A 23,817-nucleotide genomic window follows, 5' to 3' on the forward strand; every position below is an offset into this window, starting at 1 on the left:
TTAGAATCCTATTTTGAGACAGGGAGGGGGGTAGGGGTTAAGTAGATACTCTGCCTCCTGGAAGACTATTCCTGGGTTAGAGAAGATAGAAATGGAATGGAATGAAGAGGTGATCAAGAAAACCAGTGGACTGCAGAGACCTGAAACCATTTATCAGAAAGACTTTAGGTGTATCCAGAATGACAGGGATGCGTGGCCGAATGAGTAATATTTGATGATAATATTTTATGGTCAGTTTTAAAAAGCTATTGAATCAAAATTTAGCCCCCATTTCTAGCATTAAATTTATTTAATATGTACAGAATAAGCATTAAATCTTATTAATGTCATATAGATGTAGCTGAAGCTCTTTAACAAAAAAATCCCAAACAAATCAAAGCTGCCTTTCATGCTCTCACTGAGATTTGTAAATGCAGTCTTTCAAACCATTATATTCTGCACAAGACTTTTATGTTTGGATCTGCTTTTTATCATTTGTTTCTTAATAGAGTAATGTTCTGACAAGGGACATTGCTTTGTCAGAAAATTTGGCCGCTGGATCCAAGCTGAGGCCTAAGAAGTCATCATCGATCTACATGGCTTCTTTAGCACTGGTGATAGAACGTTGTGCATTAAATTTCAATGATCCTTAACTTTGAAATTATAAATTATTCCTGACTATTTTTCTCTCCCCAAACACTCTCTACAGTCATGATTGTTCTTTGAATTGTCATTATTTACAATGTGAAGCTATGTGGTTAAGTCACTTACTTATTGCAATGTCAAACTCGATAACAGAGGATAATAACATAATAGAATAGTTGGTCTTAACTATGAATTGCTCAATATGTGTATCTGTGGGAGTGTTTGCATATGTTTAGTCCTATTTCAATTTAACAGGTACTTATTGAGGGACTATTCTAAGGCATTGCATTATTTTCTACAAGATTCAGAAGTAAACAATACATAAACCCTGTCTAGAATGAAGTAAAAATTATAAATTTCTTCAAATGCCCCAGTGACAAAGGAACAAATAACCAATCACATTTACATAGTGGATCAGTTGCAATTCATGCTTTTATAGAATTCTCATAATGTACATTCTCCCATGAATATACATAAAGGTAGAGGCAGTTACCTTGTCTGTTTTGTTTATTTCCATCCCCAGCACCTAACAGCGTCTGACACGTTTTACAGTCTCATAATTCTTTTATAACAAGTTCATGATTAGATGAATGTAATCTATGCTTGTGAGAGCAGTAAGTCAGCTACTGGTAATAATGTATAACAAATCTTTGTGGATTCAAAAACTTAAGGCATAATAAGAATAACTGTGGGGGTGATCATGTAGGACCTAAAGAATGTGAAGGGTTTAATGAGACAGAGGTATAATATCTTCTTTGGTTAAGGGAGAACTAGAGTTACTAGATAGGAGTAATTTTCACTCCCCACCACCATGCCCCTAGAAAAACAGCTTAATTCAATTTGAATATTATTCAAATGTTTGCAATAACATTGATAAGTGTAATGGTTGGGCTATTAATTTAAAAGATGACGTGGAAATATCCGTGGAGATGTTAATACAGAAGTATCCATTCATTTGCAAGTTCAGCTTGCCTCTTATAATATTTCTGAGTTCAAAGTTCTAGTTTTATGGGACTGTAAGTTCACTATAAGGAATCATTTATATAAATTAATGAGAGTTTATATTTTAATTTATATTGTCAAATAGGTCTGGACATGAAAAGAGAATTTGAATGCCTGTGTAGGGTAAATTCTATTTGAACTATTAGTGTCTTGATGTAGTTTAGATTCTTACATTTGAATCAACATGGTGCAGTGTCAACCAAGAGTTGTAAAATAAAGGGTTAGATTTGGTTCAAAGTCATGACTCACCATTAGCCATGTTTCTTGTGCATGTCAACTTATTTTCTTGGCTTGTTTTTCATTTGTAAGATGAGTTATGAACTGAACGATCTCTGAAATTTTATAACCCACCTGTGATTTGCTTTTAATTAAATATAGTTCTATAGAACAATGTAATTATTGGCTTCCCTTTCATAGAAATATTTTGTCATGTGTACTACAACTTAAACAATCTAAGAGTCATGCTTTCCCAAGAAAAAAGGTGTCATTTTATGTAATTACAAAATTTGGCTTTCTCTCATACTTTTTATTTCCATCTTAGCACTGCTAGGGGAAAAGCAGTTTGTTTTAGGATTGTTTTTGAGCATATCCTGATAATTTTATTTGGATTTATGGAGGTTTTAAGTAGAACTGAAAAGAACCCAGAAATAAATCAGATTTCTGTGCTCCTCCTCTTGTATACTCCTTCTCCAACTAGCCTCAGCTGCCAGCCCTGTACCCTGGAATCTTCCTTCTATGATACTGCTTAAACACACACTTTGTTTTTACAATCATTATTTCTAAAACTAAAGGCAATTATACCCACTTTCTTCATTAAAATTACTAAATATTCTCTAGTTTATTCAGACAGTATTGGGTACCTACTTTATGTCAACCATTATTTTCTAGCTAGTTGGGATACATCAGGCAATACATTAAGGAAGATAATAAATGTATGGTTTTTGACAGATTTAATGTGGGATGTAAAAGACTATGAAGAGTTGAGGATGATTCTAAGATTTTTGGAGTAAGCAACTGGAAAGTTGAAGTTGCCATCAACCAAGATGGAAAGTTGCAAGTAGATCAGGGCTTTGTTGGGGATGGGGGTTATGTGAATAAAGGAAGAGAACTAGAACAAAGGAAAAGAATTTACTGAGTCAAGTGGATATCCAAATGGAGATGTCAAGTAGGCAGTGGGTCCATGAGTGTGGAAGCAGATAAGAGTTGGCTTTCAGGTGCTATTTAAAGCACATGACTAGATGTGCTCACCATAGAGTGAATGAGTTAGAGCAGAAGACCAAAAATTAAGCCCCAAACACCACACAATCTGGGACCAGGGCCTCCCTGGTAGCCTAGGGATTAAGTCTCAGTGCTATCACCACTATGGCCTGAGTTTGATCCCAGGCCAGGGAGCTGACCCACATGGCACAGCAGACCTCTCCTGTCTCACCCACTGCTCCCCTCAGCAGTGTATTTCAATAGATCTGACTGTTCTGCTACCCACTCTGTCTCTGGTGAATCCTCTTAGCCCCTGCATCTCTGGCCTATACCCCAGTTCTTCTACCAAAGGAAAATATCTGGGGCCAAAGAGAGAAACAGCAAAGAAATTGAAAAAGAAACAGCAAAGGAAGTAGGAGGAAAGCCTCAATGCTGTGGCATCCTGAAGGCCACAAATGGAGTGTGGTGGAAGATTGTGGGTGTTTTGGTGGTGGCTGTGGTGTTGTAATAAACATTGAAAATGTATAAACCTGTGCCCCCAAATCATATAGAATGTTGTAAACTACTGTTACCTCAAAAATAATATAATTTTTAAAAATCAAATCATGAAAATGCTGCTGATAGAGCAAATAAAGTGGTGGTGGCTAACACCAATCATTTGACTTAACAATGTAGAGGATTAATATATGTGGGTTTCTGCACAGAGAAAGAAATTATCAGTAGCATGAGAAGACACCACACTGAGTGGGAGAAAATAATTGCATGTCATACATCAGATCAAATATTAACATCTAAGATCTACAAACAATTCAACAATAAGAAAGGCAGAAGAGCTAAATAGACACTTCTCCAGAGAAGACACAAATGGCCAACATACACATGAAAAAAAATGTTCATCGGCACTGATCATCAGGGACATGCAAATCAAAACCGTAAGAGAGCCCCTCACACCGTGAGACTGGCTCATATTAAAAAGACCAGAAAGAGCAAATGTTGGTAAGGGTAGAGAGTAAAAGAAACCCTCTTTCATTTTGTTGGCAGGAATATGGACTAGTCTAATCCCTATGGAAAAGAGTATGGAGTTTTTCTAAATATATTAAAAATAGATCTACCATATGATCCAGCAATTCCATTCCTAGATATCTGCCCGAAGAATTCTAAAACATTCATTCTTAGGAATAGAGCCACTCTATTAGAGCCACATGTTCATTGCAGCACTGTTTACAATAGCCAAGTTATAGAAACAACATAAGTGCCCAGAGATATGTTAGAATATTATTCTTTAAAAATATGATTTTTTTTTTGCCATTGGCAACAACATGCATGAAACTGGAGGGTATTATGCTAAATGAAATAATTCAGAAGAAGAAAAATAAATACTGGTTGATTTTACTCACATGTAAAATAAAGAAACAAAGTAAAGGAAGAGAGAAAAAATACAGAGCAGACCCTAGAAATCTGACTGTAGAACTTTGGCTACCAGAGTGGGGGTCAGGGTGGAAAGCAAAGGGGAGTGGGGACCCATTGAACATGATGGTGAAGGGTTATTGGTGCTTTGGTTGTGAGTGTGGCGTCAAGAGGTATGGACCTAAGCCCATAATATATATAGTGTTGTAAACCAGTGTTACCCCAATAAAATAGAGGACTAAACATTCAAAATAACAATCCCAAGATGGTAAGATAAATAGCAAAAATATTTCAAAGGATGGCCTCCACTTCTTATGGCATTTGCATGTTCTGCTTAGGGAAATGGAGAGTCCAGGAGACATATGAGCTGCTCCTGTTGCGCACAGGTAGATAATTGTTAGGAGAAGTGCTTGCTCTTTGCCGGGGCAGCTCCCTGTTTCCTCGAATGATGGTTTTACTCAGAGGTCTCTTAAAACACAGATGTGTCAACAGCTCCTGGACAAATTCAGAGCACTGTTACTGAAGGGCTGAAGCAGCATTTTGAATTCGGTTAATGATGCAATGTGTGAAGATAAATTAATGCATTGGTTACCTTTCTTTTCTCAGAAACATGATTCCTGTGACAGAATTTCGGCAGTTCTCTGAGCAGCAGCCTGCCTTCCGGGTGCTGAAACCGTGGTGGGATGTGTTCACCGACTACCTGTCTGTGGCCATGCTGATGATCGGTGTGTTTGGATGTACTTTACAGGTAAGTGCCAGGACAGTCAGAGTGGGAGTCAGAGGAACTAGTGTGTGCGATTTTGAGCCATGTAAATGTGAGTTGCTCTTCTCTGCTTGTGTATGGTATTTGTAAGCATGGCAGGGAGCCCACACACTTATTTAGAGCCCAAACTGCACTTGACTATGGTTAAGTAATTTTTGATGTCATTAATATCAGAGTCCCTTATCTTTCAAAGTTGGCTTTATTTTTTTTTAAATCTTTTTTTTAAGATTTATTTATTAAAAAAAAAAAAGATTTATTTATTTATTTATTTATACAAGCACTGGGTACAGTCAGAAGCACGGGAGGTTGAGAATTCACCAGAGCCAGAGTGGGGAACAAAACAGGCAGACCGACAAAATACACTGCTGAGGGGAGCAGCGGGCATGGCAGGAGAGGTCTGTGCACCATGTGGGCCCTTCGCTGGTGGCCGGGGATCGAACCAGTGCTGCAGAGGCTGCAGGCAGCTTCACAACCCAGCGCTCAACCGCTGCACCACCGGGGAGACCCTCAAAGTTGGCTTTAGAGTAAGATATAGCATCTGTATCCACAGTGTCATTTATATTCAAAAATAGAACTTTTTTCTTTTCTTCACCAACTATACTTACCCCTGGTAAGGTTTTCTGGAAGAACTAATGTTTTCATAAAATATTATTTTACCCAATGATTAGTTCAGTATTAAAATGTAACCCAAGCAAAATTTACTCAATATAGATGCATGTACTCTTATATTGAATCCAGATATCTTTTCATGCCTACTGCATGCCAGGCACTATACTTTGATGACATAGTTACCTGTAAGTAGTTTGTTTCTAAGGGAAAACTAAATAAACCTGCATTAAGAAATGTTTGTGTTATGCTAGGATAGAGACATAGTAGGTACAGAAGAGCACTCAGCTTGGGCACAAGAGAAAAATTGATAGTTGAATTAAAAGTTGGAGAACCAGGTAAGTGAGTCTGGGAGTAGGAATTGGGAGTTGAAGAGGAAAGAGGTAAGAAGGATCAAAACCATAGAAGTGAGAAAGAACAGGTTATCTTTGGGGAACTGTCAGTGGGACTGACACCCCTTGGGTGTCATTGAAGTCAGGAAAAGGTGGTGAATGAGATGGTAGCAGGAATAACATTCAAGAATAAACCAGGAAGCAGGGGGCACCTCTGAAAAAGACTGAGAAGGGCCAGCGATAAGGACAGGCCGGAATCAGAAGGAGGCAGGAATATCTCAGAAGCCGGGGGAGATATGGTCAGTGATGGTAGGTGGTGCAAGTTACAGATGACAGGGAGAAAAGCAGCAACTAGATTGTTAGAAATCTAATTTCCAGTGGTTGGAAAAGTGAATGAAAGTTACAGTAAAGGCTGTGGGGTTGATGCAGCTTTCAAGTAGATTAGCTGAGAGGAGGGGGAGCTGGGAAGAGACAGAAATAGCTAGACGTGGTGCAGGTTAAAATTAAGCCTTTTTAAAGCTGATTTTAATAATTGTTACTGCATAGCGCTTCTTGTGTGTCAAGCACTTTTTCTGAACACTTTATAGAAGTTTTAATCCATGTCATCCTCATGGTAACCCACTTGTGTCAGTGGCAGAGCACTGATTGAAACCCCAGCAGTTTGACTCCAAAGTCCCTCTCTTTTATTTGCAGGGTAAAAATGTTTTGACCATCCCTCCCCCAAAAAGGTTGCCAATGAAAAAGCAGAGTTTGAGAGAGAAGCAGCATAAATTCATTCCCAAATAAAACAAAGAGTTATTAAGAAACCATCTGTTACCATACTGTTTCAGATGACAGGTATACAACACTAGGGGAATTGACATGCCAGCCTTGGAAGCCTTTATTCTATGGGAATAAAACAAGCAAAAGTCAATTATATATATCAGAAGGTAGTAAAGTGGTAGAAAAGAAAGCCTATGAGGATGGTCGGAGGTTCTAGCAGCTGAGATGAGTTTTCAGCATTCCCAGCTTCCTCAGGGAAGGTGGCTTTTGACAAAGGAATTGAAGGAGGTGCTGGAACAGGCCATACAAATGTTCTACCAGCAATCCAGACATAGGGAAGAGCGAGATCAAGAGACATGTGTACAGAGTGTTAACAGAATCCTTCCTCTCTGTAGGAGACTCTGACTTTCTCAACCTTCTAGCTCAGTGTCCCTGGAGACCTGAGACAGAATGGTAACCATGTCACTAGGCAGCACTGCATGTGGTACAAGTGACCGCTGACTGCTCCACTGCATCTGAGCTGGGAGGACTAGAAAATGCCTGCAGGAAGCCATACCATGGCCTTCCATGACTGAGGTGACACTTGTAACTGGGCATGTCCCTCAGATGTGGAAGATGTATCTATTGAGTTGCAGAGATATTGACACCTCTGGAGAATAATAAGACTTTTAGGTTGAAGTGACTCCAGAACCTAGCTACAGAGGATCTCTTTTCTTTGCAGCTGAGAAGCTACGGGCATGAGAGGCTCAGGGACTAGCTCCTGGGCAGCAGTGAGGACCACTGCTGGACAGTGGGGAAGATTCCCCCAGAGTGGCTTTCTGCCTTGCTAATGACCTGTGACTCCAATCCTGTAGCTAAGTGATTCTGGTGCCCAGTGAGGTTGAGGATATCTTATGTCTGCATGTTGAGCTGAACCGAGAAAGACCTTTGGTGATGTTATAGGCTTGAAGAAGGGATATCCTGGCCTGTTCAAGTAAAAGCCAGAAGGCCAGTGTGCTGGAGCAGACTGGGTGAGAAGAGGGGTGATGAATGAGGCCCAAAGGGCAACACATGCCAAGTCAGGCAGGCCTTGTAGACCACTCTACAGATTTTGACTTTGCGCTGAGTGAGATAGAACATATTTGAAGTATTTTAAGGGTTATCATTACATGACTGATATTTTAACAAGACACTAGCTATTGAGAATATAGTGTAGGGACAGGATGGAAGCAGGGGTTTATTTAGCAGGCTAATGCAATAGTCCACGCAAGACATGAGTCAGATGGCTTGAAACAGGGCTGAAGCAATGGTGGGTGTGGGTGTGTGAGGGTGTGTGTGTGTGTGTATGTACATATATATATTTATATATATATATATATATATATATATATATATAAGTAAAACACTAAGATTTGCTGAAAGTTTGAATGTAGTGGAGAAAAAAAAGAAATCAAGAATGACTCTTAAGATTGTTAGGCCTGAGCAACTGGAAAAGTTTGTTTTTGAGCATGGTAAGTTAGAATCTGTTAGAGTTCCAAGTAGAAATACTAAGTAAGGCGGGATCCTTTCCAACTCAGAAGTTTAGGGTCAGAGAGGGGTGGCCATCTTCCAGGGGGAAGGATTACCCTTGACTTGGGTACCTTCTATCATAATGGGAGTCATGGCCGCAGAGGCATCTTATGGAGGGGAGGGGGCAGAAAGATTGGAGCTTATGCCTTATGGTTTCTGTGAAGTTGAAGAGACACCAGCTGCAAGAGTGAGAGGGAAGAACGATCACAGGATGTGACAACAGGGAAGGTAGTGACTAGTAGGAATCTTGGGGAGAAGGTCAAAAATTTGGAATGACCAGTTTGGGAAATAGGGGAAGAAGGTGACATACATCAGCAGGTGGTCTAGACATCTTTATAACTGTGCTGGTTACCTAGCACTGCCACAAGATGTGGTTCACCAGCCCAGGAATGCTTTCTCGTGTTTAACTTACTGCAGGAGGATGAAATGCAGAAAAAAAGAGAGCACACAGAAAATCTGTAAGAACTAGTAACTAATTTGGAACAAAATGATTGTAAACAAGAGCGTATACCTAGAAAATAAAATAAACATCCTTTGGGAGAGGTGTGCACCGTGAGTTCAAGCACAACTTAAGCATCTTTTCCTGTACGTGGTGAGGAGCACCTTCCAGGCCACAGCTCCCATCGTATATCTGCTATAGAGAAGCTCTTGATCCCTCCCTCAACCCCCACCTACCACTCAGCCCAGCACCATGGCACTACCTGCCACCGTCAGTGCCCACTTCTCAGACAGGAGACCTAACCCTGGCCCTCTACACACAGGCTTGTTTCATGCTTACAGCTTGTAAAAAGAAAGTGGATGCAGGTTGACAGCAAGTGTAATCTGAGGTGTCAAGGTTCTACAAAAAGTGAGATGCCCCAAAGGAAGTTTGCATTGGAATCTGGGGGCTACTGGGCTCAGAACTCAATATCGTGGACCATCCTGTCAAACATCCCTGAGTACCAAGGACTTATCAGGCAGTGCTAGATACTGAAATACCGTTCTCAGCTATTAAAAGAGATGATGTGCCTTTTTGAGACAAAATAACTGAGTCTTCAGATGATGATGCTAAGAGAAATAAGACAGAAAGTGAAAGACAGTTGCCTGATGGCCTCACTCACTGTGGAATATAAATAACCAAGACAACAAATTAGAAAAACAACAAGAATAATTCTTAGACTCTGAAAAATATACTTGCAACCAGAAGGGATGGGGTTGGGAAGGGAGGGGTGACTAGGGGAGGGGGGTTGGGTTGTGGCGCCAGAAAGTTGGAGGGTGAATGAAGGACCTACAGATATGGAGGTGTGAATTGTACACCCAAAATTATAGTTATATAAATTAGTTTATATAACTAGTTATATAATTATAGTTTATATAATTAAAAAAAAAAGAGAGAGAAATACCATGCAGTCCTGCCCTCATGTTGTTAATAGTCTGAAGACCACAGAAGTACAAAAGCAACATCATTTACTGAGTCAGTGTCTGAATGGTGTAAACTTCGAGAATTTTAAATGATCTCAACTACTAAAAATTAGGAACTAAAGGAGGTGATAACTGAGCCAAGATTTTCAAAGAATAAGTCTACACAATCAAAGATATTTTTGGAAAGAGGAATGAAAGAAAAAATCAGCCTAAAGGGAAGATTTTACATGGTCATTTCACACCGCCCCATGGACTGGCATGAGAGCACGTTGGGGACACCTTGCAACTGGTATCATTCCTATGCACAAGAAGAGTCATCTCCCAGAGTGACAATGGCGCTGTTCTGAGTAAACACTGGTTGGGCCTGTGTGAGAATCTGTACATATTCTGTTTAGCGGCAGACGAGTCCCATTTTCAGATGCAAATCTTGAAGAATAACCAGTTAAGTAACTTTTGCGATATGAGAAATGAAAGATGAAGGCATGAGAGATGCGGTAAGGGTCCAGACCTCGGGCTGACTCTCCAGCATATGTTTTTACCCCTTGTGCTCTGCCATGGGATATAATGAAACCATTATATTTATACAGAAGGTGTGGCTGAATTTTGGTTTGTTACGCAGTATTTTTAGTATAAAGGCAAGTTTAAAGTGACTAAAAGAGGAAAATAAATTGTTATATAAAGAATCAATTGTCTGAAATTCAGCTTAAATTTTTAAAGGTTATTCATTGTATACCTACTACGGAAAGAATAATTTCCAATCTAAGACCAAGTACACTGTTTACCTATAGTAAGCATTAAATAGGCAAGAATTAAAATAAGATATGTTACTAAGAAAAAGTAAAACCACACAGAATCCATATTATAGATTACAGGAATGTTCCTTCGGGGTAAATCTGAGCTTTTATTTTAGTTCTGCTGTGATAATCCCCTGAAATTGGCTTAATGATTGATAACTTCATAAACAAAGGGTTCTCTATGAAACTCAAATTCCTTTCCCATTTCCAAGGTGATATTTTCGTAGTTACAATGTTTTTATGCCTTGATTCTCTATTTGTAAAACACAAATGCAGTCCTTTCTGGTCGTAGAAAAGCAGTTAACTCTTCTGGTTGGAAAGCAGAAGAGCCAGATCCAAGGTAGGGTTAGAAGAGCTCCCTGGGTCATTGAAAAAATAACCCAGTAGCTTTTTGACTGTTTTGTAAATGGCTTCTTCCCATGGCAAATAATAGTTGATGACTTGTTCACTCCTTAAAGATTATGTTCAAATAGGTTTAATACTACACAGCTTTGAAAATACTGGGGGATAGAAGAAGTTATTAACTATCAATCGGAGTGTTGATTCTTTCTGGCCCTGATGTAAAAGGATTAGAATCAACACTCTTGTCTTACTCATCTGAAAAATATTTATTCATTTCTGAGCGAGTTGCTATTTTCAAGACTGCTATGGAATAAGAGCATGTATAAAAAGCATTCCTTAGATTACATCAGTCCGCATCAGAAACAAATATAAACTCATTGTAAGCCAGGAGCATGCATGTACCCTATTCCTGTACTGTCACAGTCACACACCCTCAAGGACCATTAATGTAAACACCAAACTTTGAGCTATAAACAACGCTAGTCCAAAACACAACACACTTGATAAAATAGACCAAATCCTGAAAGGTCAACATGTTGCTTCCTGGAAAAATAAGATTGCTTCAGATCTCTGCTCAGTTACTTCAGGTTATCTTATTAAGACCAAATCCAAAACAGCCCACAGGCAGGCCAGCCGTTACCAAATATAGAGTTAGCAGTTAGAAACCAGAAACAGGAACTGTGAGACACAAGCCCCCTGAAGCCCTAGGGGACTGCTCTGTGCCTGTTACACAGGAAAGACATTTCCTGCTTTCTGAAAGAGAGAGAATGATCTCATGGCTTGAAACCACCTAAAGAAAAAAATTCTTAAGCTTAAGCCAGCCACCAAGAGCAAACTGGTTGATAGGAGACACTGAAGAGTTAGGGGCATTTGAGTTGGTCAGAGTTGACCCCATTTTCATTTTTGGTCCACACTGACATTAATGGCTGCTTCTCTGATTCAGGCATTTAACCCCATGGCAAATGGCCTTCAGGTAAAAATACTCACATGCCAGTCACTGGAAGGTACAGTAGTAAAAATTATGAGTCCAGAGTTTTTCCTTTCTTTTGATAGTGGACTCTGAATTCTTGCTTCTACTGCCTTCCCCACTTCCCATTCACTCTCCCACACTATCCCGGATTTCTAGTCCATCGTTTTCTTTTGCCAAATCTGAATTTAAAGAGAATTAGAAATTCTTACTTAGATTAGCCTGTTGTTTAAGGAAATTCAGAATGCGGATAAAGTAGCAGATAAAGACCTCATCTAAGATATGTTTTGTAAAGGTTCTGTGGACCCCTGACACCTTCTACCTGTTTCTCTGGAGAATATGAAAAAAAATCATTTGATAGTGAAAATAAATTTAAAGAGCAGCCTCTGTCATCTCTGGAGGCATGGTGGTGGGTGCAGTAGAAGAAACGCTTCCAAACTCCTTGTTCTATCTAGTGAAAAAAATATGCCTTAGTTAGGGCTTCCTTGGTATGGTGGTTTATTCAAACCGTTATTTTTGATCTTCCTTAGAACTTTACTTCTTGCCATCTATCACCTTGACAATTTAATGCGCAGTGAATTCCTGGCCACGAGAATAATATATGAATGCCTTTTACCTCACCCTTTTGGGTTTAACACAAGGCATGAATCTAAATGCTTTTCTTAGATCATTGGATGCCATCTAATGCCAGCCAGTGACTAAAGAACATTTCCCTTTATCTCACTATTTTGGATTTTTCTGATTGTGTTGCCTATTGGTTACTTAACAGTACAATTTTTTCCTCAGATAACAAAGCACTGACAATGTTGGTGGATTTTTGTTTTTGTTTTTTATGTGAAGCAAATAATTGCCATGTATTTAGTTATTATTGATCCTGGGCTATCAATCTCCAAAACCTGTGTGTAGCTAGATTTCCTATGATATGGGTAGATGTTGTATTTCTAATCAGCACCCTATACTTGGAACCTTCCCAATTTGTTAATTCTATGAGGCAAACATCTACTGTTCCCTTTCTTCCCTAATTTGGTTCCTATCTTTCTCATTTCACTGATAACACTGACTATATCTGCATACTCTCTGCCACGTAGAGACCCTGTGTGAGGATAAGGCTGATGCTGGTTACATTTTTTTAAAAGATTTATTTAGTTATGCATACAAGAACTGGGGTACAGGCCAGAGGTGTGGGGGTGAGAGGATCACCAGAGACAGAACGGGGAACAGAATAGGCAGATTGACTGAAATACGCTGTGAGGGGAGCAGTGGGCAAGACAGGAAAGGTCTGCTGCACCATGTGGGTATCTCCCCAGCCGGGGATTGAACTCATGCTTCAGTGGCTAAAGATAGCTTCATAGGCTGCGTCCTAACCCCTTGCACCACCAGGGAGGCCCATGATGCTGGTTACATTTTAACTGCCAGAGTAGTAAATCTCGAGGTTCCATCTGGAGTCTTCTGTTTGGCATATATAGAGTGTTGCTCCTTCTTTCTCTATGTGACTATTTTCCTTTGTAAACTACAGCACATTTTGGTGGGATATTTTGTAATTTCTGCTGTCTTGGAACATTCAGCCTTTATATAATGAAAAAATAATTAAGCCAGTGTTATTGTTGTGTGTTCACTTTTTAAAATATAAAGTAAAACACACTCAACTAGAGAGATACATACCAACTGTAAAAGATTTAACAAATAGTAAGAAATCATTCACATAGAAAACAAAATCAAAAATTATCGAGCAGGGCCTCCCCTGGTGACGCAGCAGTTGAGTGCTGGGCTGTGAAGCTGCCCGCAGCCTCTGCAGTGCCAGTTTGATCCCTGACTGTGGGCGAGGGTCCCACATGGCTCGCAGACCTCTCCTGTCGCACCCGCTGCTCCCCTCAGCAGTGTATTTCGTCAGTCTGCCTGTTCTGCTCCCTACTCTGGCTCTGGTGAATTCTCTTACCTTCCCGCACTTCTGACTGTACCCAGTGCTTGTATAAATAAATAAATAAATAAATAAATAAATCTTTAAAAAAAAATTATTGAGCATCTGTGAATTAAACTAACCAAGAATACACAAAACCCTCGCTAAAAGCTTTTTAATGTCTCTTAAATGACATGTAAGGTAATTTGAATAAATGGAAAGGCATTGTACATTTTTGGATGGCATGGACTTGATATTATTAAGTTAATCAGTCCTCATAAATTATGACTTCAAAGCATTATTAATAAACTTTACAATCTTACACTAAAATTTAGGGGAGGGATGATCATTTATGTTGGTGCAGGGGAGAACATGGTATAAGGGAATAAAAGGAAAGAAAGCAAGCTAGGAGAGAAATGGGAGATGAGGAGGAGGCATAAAAGGAGGGAAAGAAGAGAGGGAGGAAGAAGCTTTGCAGAAAACAGTAATATACTGTATATTAAGTCTTTCTGGGAAAATCCAAGTTCTAGATAGTCTATGTAGGATGGTTTAAATTATGTTCCTAAAAATAAGACTTTTCAGGCAAAGTAAAATTTAATTAATGTCTATCTAAAAGTTTCTAGCAAATAAAGACTTTCAACTTTTTTTTTAGCAGCACTTTCTATTTCAAAGAAAAAAGAAATAAAGGTTTAATGGTACCTATGACTTCTTATCATGTAATAGCAAGTTCAAAACATTAGCTTCCCTAAGAAGAAGACCTTTACCCAGCAAAATTGGGATCAGCTATTTTAAATTTGAGTTGACACCTTCCTGTTTAAGGCTATGTAACCTCAAGTTCATATGTTAGCATAGGGGATGTTGATGTTAACTTTTTAAATGTGGGGACTGGATATGAGACTCAGAAAATGCTTAATGTGTGATGATAAAGTATTCTAGAAATTGCTCCCCTCTGGATGACATCTATGCATGATTGTTTGGGTTAATCAAGTTTATATTTTTAGAAGCGCTATACTTTTTTTGTGGCTACTTAGCCACAAAACTTTTCTTTAATCAACAGGCCAGCAGCTACATTGTGATTTTACTTTTAAGAAACCTCTGCTCACGGGAAATACAAAACCTGGACTGATTTGTATAATATCAGCTAGGTCAAATAAGTTTAAAGCAAAAGGTTAAATCTATTCCTAGCACATCAAACAAGAAATGTGAACATTCCCATATGGTTTTAGGTAAAACATATAGCTTTTCTGAGGCTCATTTATATTAAATTAACAGGATAGGCATTATTTCCATTTCAGATTCAATGTGGGAAAAAGTGATGATAAAATAAAAATGTATTATTTTGATTCTCTTTATAGACTTCAGTTGCCTTGTCTTCATTTAGGACATTTCCATGTAGTCCTGAGTGTGATTGGCTGGGTCTTTGGCAAACAGATTGAGCAAGGTCTAAGGTTAAGGACAAAATGACCCAATTCTTCCCTCCCACAGCTGCCCAGTACCCTCTTTCAAAAGACTCTGCAGGGTGCTACAGAGAGGTAGGACAAGATCAGGCAAAAGACTATTTCATGAAGCTAAGCTCTGGTTCCAGACCTTACTGTCAACCTCCTGGCGAGCTAGGCCAGACCTTGGATAAGTCACTGGGAATTCCTTTGCCTAAGCACTGAAGGTCTGCATGACCAGAAGACGATGAGGAGCTAGACAAGGAGCCTCCACAGAGTCCTTCTCCACACTTTAATCTCTGCCTGCCCAGAGCAAGAAAAAAGAAACACAAGCAAGGAAGAGATAGGAGGAGAAAAAGGGGAAAAGGGAAGGCAACTGGAGTCTATAAAGAGAATCAAAATTATACATTTTTATTTTATCATCATTTTTTCCCACATTGAATCTGAAATGGAAATAATGCCTATCCTGTTCATGTAATATAACTGAGCCTCAAAAAAGCTATGTTTTAGCTAAAACCATATGGGAATATTCACATTTCTTGTTTGATGTTCTGGGAATAGATTTCACCTTTTTCTTTAAATTCACTTGACCTAACTGATTATTGAGTCTCCCTAAAGCCAGGAGGAGAACTGCAGGTTCTACTCAGGGTCCTCCTGGGATGTGATCTCTTCCCAACAGAGGGGCAGTTTAGACCCATCACATCACATCTTCTTCAAGGAAGAAGAGAGAAGTCGAGACGATGACATGCGAGAGGAGCTCTGAAGAGGGAATTCAATTCTAATCCCAACAGAGAAGAATCCTGCTTAAATTCAGGGCCTTAACACCTTATGCACACCAAGGTTCAATGCTTTTCCTTAATGTTACCATCTCTGCTTTTTACCACCTCTCCTAGAAGTAAGGAAGAGCAAAGAAAACTCTTGCGTTCTCCCTGAGATCAGTCATCTGGATGATTTAGAAATGAGAAAAATTCATAACTGAAATTTACCCTATATGGTTAAAGATCTCTTTGCCGGGAATGTGTGGGAACTTTTTTACGCAAATTAATAATATTTCTGTAGTTAGTTTAACTTCCCAAAACATAATAACTTAAAAAAAAAAAACCTCCTACAAGACGATATACCTGAACTACTAAACTTGCCTTGACTTTTGCTTTACCTGCAAGTCTTCTGTGATGTTACAACAAGGTACCTGTTTCTCTCACAAATAGATTGGACCACAGCCTGAAAGTTGACAATGTTCACTTGCTGAGTAGTGCTATGGCAATTTATTCATCATTTGTTATAATAAATCTCTAATCATTTTGAAGCAATCTTTTGAGCACAATTTTTAAAATTTATTTGGATGCATCCAATGTTTAGAACTAGGCTGTTTGCACATTGCATGTGGATAGTCCAGAGGATTTATGTTTCTCTTTGGACTCTCCCAATTTCTTTTATCTTGCTCCTGCTCACAGATTTATCAGTAAACTGTATGGTGTCTAGAGACAAGTCGTGTACAGAACTAAGATTACAGCCCTGGGGACGGCTTCCAAAAGAGCATCTCCTTTATTATTTCAAGAACATAATTTTACATATTTCAAACTTCAAACAACCAAAACAAATTCTGCTTGTTATGAATCATAAACTGTATGTTCCTAGTGTTTATCCACAGTTTTAATATGTCTAATGAATCTTCTCACAGGGATTTTTGACTTTGAAATGAATGCTTTCCACTTCAATCTTAAATTAACATGGACCAAATACTTCACCAGCCCAATTGTCTTATGATATATGTCATGAAACAAAATGAAAAAAGTTGTAAATCCTACTCCTTCATTTTTGAAAAATGTTTTTCTAATCCCTTGTTTGTCATGGAGCAGCTGTCCTCAAAATAGGAAAAACCATATAATGCAAACACAACCAGTAAGACACAAAAAATGAGAGCATTCGATTACTGTAAAATCTGAGGCAAACAAAGGGTTAAAAAAATTGTCACTAGCAAAGGAGCAAAGAATATGCAATGGAGCAAAGAAAGTTTGTTCAATAAATGGTGCTGCGAACACTGGGTTGCTACATGCAAAAGAATGAAGCTTGACTACTACCTCACACCATGCACAAAAACCAACTCAAAATGGATTAAAGAACTAGACATAAGACCTGAAACCATAAAATATATAGAAGGAAATATAGGCGAAACACTACATGACATACACTTCAGTAACATCTTTAAAGGCTCATCACCCAAAGCAGTGATAGTGAAGGCAAAGATAAACAGCTGGGACTACATCAAATTGAAGAGCTTCTGTACAGCAAAAGAGACAGTAACCAAAACACAGAGACGCCCCACCGACTGGGAGAAAATTTTTGCATACAACACTAATGAAGGACTGATCACAAAAATCTACAAAAAACTGATGAGACTCAACAAAAACAAAGTAAATAATCCAGTCAAAAAGTGGGCAGAAGAGCTAAAAAAAAAAAAAAACAAACAAACTTCTCCAGGCAGGAAATGCAAATGACCAATAGGCATATGAAAAAATGTTCAACATCACTTGTCATCAGGGAAATGCAAATCAAAACTACCATGAGATACCATCTTACACCAGTGATAATGGCACATATTAAAAAACTAGCAACAACAAATGCTGGCGAGGGTGTGGAGAAAAAGGAACTCTCCTGCACTGCTGGTGGGAGTGCTAAAGATGGAGCTTCCATATGATCCAGCAATTCCACTCGCAGGTATTTACCCAAAGGACACAGAAACATTAATTCAAAAGGGCACCTGCACCCTTATGTTTATTGCAGCACTATTTACAATAACTAAGCTATGAAAACAACCCAAATGCCCAAAAATAGATGACTGGATCAAGGAGATGTGGTGCTGGGCCTCCCCGGTGGTGCAGCGGTTGAGCACTGGGTTGTGAGGCTGCCGGCAGCCTCGGCCACGCTGGTTCCATCCCCAGCCTCCGGGCAAGGGTCCCACATGGCGAGCAGACCTCTCCTGCCGCCCGCTGCTCCCCTCAGCAGTGTATTTCGTCCATCTGCCTGTTCTGCTCCCTGCTCCGGCTCTGGTGAATTCTCTCACCCTCCCGCACTTCTGAGCGTACCCAGTGGTGGTATAAATAAATAAATAAATCTAAAAAAAAAAAAGATGTGGTGCATATACACAATGGAATATTACTCAACAGTCAAAAAGATAAACTCATGCAATTTGAAGCAATATGGTTGGAGCTGGAAGGGATCATGCTCAGCGAAATAAGCCAGAAAGAAAAAGAAAAATACCGGATGGTCTCACTCATAGCAGGAATCTAGAAAACCTAAATAAGGGACCAGGAAAAAGACTAATTATAATAAAGTAAAAATCAACAAGCCACAAGCAACGATAAACCAGAGACACACTGGGGGGTGGGGGGGAGTAGGATCAAAACAAGGGGGGTGGGAATTGTATGGGGACTACGACGAAGATGAAAATACATACATTGTGCAAAAATGAAAAACGATGTAAAAAATGTATAAAATAAAAAAATGTCACTAGTAGTGATACTAATAGTGTCTCTGGTCATCCTTCCCCTCAGAAAAGTCAGTGGAAATCTACATTCACAGCAGTAGGCAAATTGCCTTTATTAAGTGAAATAGCAAAATGTAGACTAGATCCTCATAGAGATGTGAGGGTTCCTTCTTCATTTAGGAATAGATGGGGGAGTGCTTGCTGTGCCTCTTTGTTTCCCTTAAATGAGTCAGCACTTAGCTCTGGCTTTAGGAAACACTGGGGCTGACATCATTCGGCACTTTGGAGGATGCATGAAATGAGTTGTTTGATTTCAAAGGTAGTTACAAGCCAAGTGTTTCCAGATGTTCACGGGCATCTGATTATATAAATGTGTGTAGTCGCCATTGTTGTGGTTTTCTCGGGGGGTGGGGGGGTTACATTGTTTATTTATTCATCTTATATTCATTGCTTATCTGCTTTTGTGCCAGACGCTGGCAGCTAGCAACGAGGCGTGGTGCCTACCTTTGAGAAGCTTACTGGTCTGGGAGATAAAATCATAAGAAACTAGACAATTATGTTATGTTTTCTTAGGTGTGTGGTAGAAAACGGGAGCAAAAAAAACTGCTCCAGTTCTACTTAAGTGTTTTTGACTTGTTCTGTATATGAATGACTCAGGAAATAATACATTAGCTTTTACGGTGTTTAATTCTAATGCTAGACTAGTGGTACTTAATGTTCCTCAAGCATAGAAATTTCTGATGATACTTAAGAAGAGTGACTTGATGTCTGGATTTTAATCATGTATCCAAGAAACCTGTAACAAGTGCACCATCATTATGTGTTATCACTGGAAAAACTCAGAAATTCAAAAATCCAACTTTTAATCAGTTCACCCTCCAATCCATTAGTTTTTCCCCAGAGACTGACTCCATGCCTCTCGGCGCCAGGGTCTGATTTTTCTCTTTCTTTATTCCCATTGGGGAAATGAGCAACCAATAAAAGCAGACTTTTGCTCAGCCTTGGTGTTTATTAATAAATACCATAAAATTTGGCATTTTGCTTTGGACCGTTTTTTTTCCTGTCTTTTCTACCTAAACTTCCTCCCTACAAAGTGTGTTATTTCCTGTTCTATCATATATGCTTTAAACAGCATCAAAAAAGAAAGCAGATGCCATGTGCACAGCAGGCAGGAAATGATGCCACTTCCTTGCAGTTAGGCTTTTCCATCTCCACTGGAGACAGGTGCTGGTGTGTGCTGGGAGCGTGCTGCTGTGCATGAGGTGCGTGTGTGTGTGCTGGGGAGCACGCGGCTGTGTGGTGCTCACGAAGGTGTCTCTGTGTCTCAGTGCTAGTTGCCCCCAAATCCATGTGTACTGGACCTAGATCTGGCAGGACCAGTGAAGACATTTGTTGAAAGGGAAAGCATTTAGATGTTCCCCACTTTGGAATCATCATCCCTGCCTTTCCCGTTCCTTTTCTTTCTCATTAATATATTTTTGTAATTAAAATATTTTCAAGAGTTAACCTTGAAAGAAAGCCTGCATTTTCAGAGTTAATGTTGTCCCTGGTTATGGTAAATATTACATCTTTTGAGGATAAATGCTTTGTTTTCTGGTGTCCTGTGTCTGGGAACACATGCTTAAGATTGTATATGAACTGATCACTTAGTGGTATGAAAGTTCATCCCTATCCCCGTATCTCCATCCTGTTACCTAAGAGAAAATGGTCTGCCTTTGAGAGAAAGAGTGATAGTTCCTCCTTTCAATGTTTTCCCTTGCTCTCCCCAAATGCACCCCTCTGCTCCTGTCTCTGGATGCCACAAGGTCTTGACCTCACCCTCTCCCACTAACCTATCCAAGTCCACTAAGTCTGAGGCCCAAATGCACTGTTCCTACTCCTTGAAGACTTCTCTACTCCCTCCAAGCCTGAACACTCATTGTACTCACCACCATTCACTTAGTATAGATTCTGCCTTGTTTGCATGCCTGTTTGACTTTACATGAGGCTATTTATGTCTCTCCAACAAGATTGTAAGTGCTTTGATAACATCAAATATTGGTCATATGCCCTTGATTTTCCTATGATGCTTAGCATATAGTAGATGTTCAGTAAGTTTTCATTGATAAAAAAAAAAAGGGTGTCCTTAGTATCTCTCAACAAGCCCTGGGGAGTAAGCCTCTGGATTCTCTTTCTTGCTAGATCATTCTTGGGTCAGCAGTGATAACTGGTTTTTTTCTATCATATTGGGGGCAGATCTGGACATCAGCTTCATGCAAGAGCCCTTTGGCACCAGCTATATGTGAATCTTAGGGGTGGAAGGTAGCAGGTGAAATTAGTCACCTTTATGTTCACAAATCTGCCTTTTTGTCTGCAGTCTATCTGTTTGTATGAAAGTTGACATAACAAAGTGAAAGTACTGTCTTTATTCCCACCACCAACATCCTTTCTATCCCCTTGCCCCACCCTCTTAACCTCAGAGTGCTCGTCTGTTTACTAAAGCCCACTAACTATTGTGAGGCTTTCACTTTATCAAACCATCTCCAATTTAAAGGTTCAGGATTTGTCTTTGTCATTCTGACTTTGCTGCACATTGTTTCCTCAAGCTCCCTCCATTTTTGCTATAAATGGCCACATTTCATTTTTCCTTATAGCCAAATAGTATTCCACAGTGTGGCTGTACTGCATCTTCTTGATCTAATCAGCTATTAATGGACATTCAGGCTGATCTGTGAAGCACTGTCTTAAAAAAAAAAAAAGCCACAATCGATAGACCTGGAATAGAAGTTAATATATTGGAATGATGACACCTTGTCATATGTGGAAAATTCTCTTATTTCAGTGATAATATAGTCATAACTATGATTTAAAATCCAACTGGACAGATAACTTTGGGGTTATAGTTCATGTAAAAAAACACAGTGAATTTTATTGATAAAGGTGTTGGAAAATAAATATTTTCATGTGCTGTTAATGGGAGATGTATAAGGTAATTCTACTTTTTTTTTTTTTGGTAAGGAAAGGTATTGGGCATTACAAGTTTATTTGTGTGGCCCTACTCATGCATTATAACTCTTCATAATATTAGCCTTCAGACTAATGTTATTATTATATTATAATATAATTATATATCATATATTATATATAATATATAATATATATTATATATAATATATTATAATATATTATATATTATATATAATATATGATATATAATATGTGAAATATATAATATTATATTCAAACTTTTTTGTTAAAGCACACTCTCTCTTCTGGAAAAGGTAGTAAAGCAAATGTTACATTTCAAAAATACTCCCTCTGCTCAAACATATAAGATAAAGTATAAAAAGAAATAAAACAAATACAAAAATGCATACATGGACGCAACAAGAAGATAAATATTTCTGTGCTACACGAATGGAATACTGAGTGGGACCAAAGCAACAGCCGGGCTCTCTTCCAAAAGTAGGTGGTAGCAGCCAGGAGCTCAGCTCCTGCCAGTTAAGGGAACTAAAAATGCACAAGCAAGATAAGCGACTGGAGCCAGGTCACTGTTTGAAGCCAAGGCCCCCACTCCCAAAAGGAAGCCAAAAAGAATGGCAATAAGTGGATGCTGGGGCTGGGGCTTCAGAGGAAGCAGTGCATCTGGGGTACCTCCCAACCAAGAACTGAGTTGCCCCCACCCCCACTCTCTCCCTGACTGGGTCTGTGAAGTGCAGATACCACAGTGGAACATCAGACAACATGATAAGACCTAATCAGGCACTAGGGGCCTGGAGATGGTACAGGAAACCACAAAAGAACCCATGAAAGATGATGACAAACAGGCTCCTCGACCCAGCCTACCACCCAGAACTCTTGAAGAAAACTGTGCTAAGAAAGCCTGTCCACAAAACTAGCAGTTGAAACATTGACTCACTCCACATGACAGTAAGATTTGAAACAATGAAGATAAATGTATTTAGGGTGGTCAAAGAAATGAAGATATAACATGAAAGAGTAGGAAGCAGGTAGATATAACAAGAGAGTTATAAGTTTACTGAGATCAACATAGACATAGGGCTGAAATCTCTCTCTCTCTCTCTCTCTCTCTCTCTCTCTCTCTCTCTCTCTCTCTCTTTCTCTCTCTCTCTCTCTCTCTCTCACACACACTCACACACACACACACACACACACAGACACACACACACACAGAGACTGAAAGATCCATTGGGAGGCTCTAACATACATACATCTAATAGGAATTGAAGGAAAAGTAGAAGAAATGGTGAAGCAATTTTAAAGCAACATTCAAAGAGATATTTGCTAAAATTTTCCAGATTTGAAGAAGTCTGTGTTCTTAGCTCTAGGTTTTGAACAGAATTAATTTACAGCCTTTCAAAATTAAAGTGAAACTATAGTAGATCTGGGATGAAAGGTAAAATCTTAAAAGCTATTATAGTGAAAGTATATCGACTAAGGAACAAAATCAAGCTAATAGCAGGTATCTCATAGCAAAAATTTCAGCCAGAGGAAAGTAGGTAATATTTTAAAGTGCTGAAGGGAAATTCCTGTCAACAGAGAATGTTATAATTTACTAAACTTATTAAAAAATGAAAGCAATATAGACATTTTCAAACAAGGTATATGAGTTTTCTATCCATAGACCCTTCTTAGAATTACAAAGGGACTTACTGCAACCAAAAGGAAAATGGACCCAGAGGTAGATAGAGGATCTAAGAAAACAGTGAGCATAACATTATATTTATATTTTAAGAGGGACTGACATCTAGATGGTGTTGATTATTTCTCTCCTTGGTATTTCCACATGTTCACATTTAATTTTGCCTTTCCAGGAGTATTTTATACTGCTCTAATAAATACATAAATAATCACAACCACAGATTATTTCTAATAGTGTGCATTTCAAAAGAATGTTAAAACAAGGTTTTGCAACAAGAAAATGGAGTGAGCAGTTAAAACATGCTAGAAAGGTGAATAAGGATACTGTTTTTTTAAAAAGAAATTATAGGTAACCTCCATTATTAAAAATATAGTTTCCTGTTCAGCAGAGGTGGGATGGGAAATAGGAAATGTACTTAATGTTATTAAAGTGCTTTAAAAATATCACATTTGTGTGAATGAGAGACCAGCTGAGGTCAAAATAGAATTACTTAATTAGATAAAGTGCTTGAATAATAGAGATAAAGCAACATATATAAGGACCAGCTTAGTTATTACATACCAGAGAGGTAAGTGACCTCAACAGGGATGGTGTAAGACATGGAGAAGGT

General features: G+C 38.9%; 1 protein-coding gene across 1 annotated transcript in view; it reads left to right on the plus strand.

Annotated features, from left to right (window-relative positions):
- Positions 1-4,840: 4,840 nt before the first annotated feature.
- LRRC8C (leucine rich repeat containing 8 VRAC subunit C) overlaps positions 4,841-23,817 on the plus strand; it is a gene marked incomplete at both ends in the record, with an annotated part of 28,033 nt that continues 9,056 nt past the window's right edge. Inside the window, one exon of the mRNA XM_084244364.1 lies at positions 4,841-4,978. Within this exon, the coding sequence (XP_084100490.1) occupies positions 4,841-4,978 (138 nt within the window). The remainder of the gene's footprint in view (positions 4,979-23,817) is intronic.

Source organism: Talpa europaea, assembly GCF_964194135.1.
Source record: "Talpa europaea genome assembly, chromosome: 9".
NCBI classification, from domain to species: domain Eukaryota; kingdom Metazoa; phylum Chordata; class Mammalia; order Eulipotyphla; family Talpidae; genus Talpa; species Talpa europaea.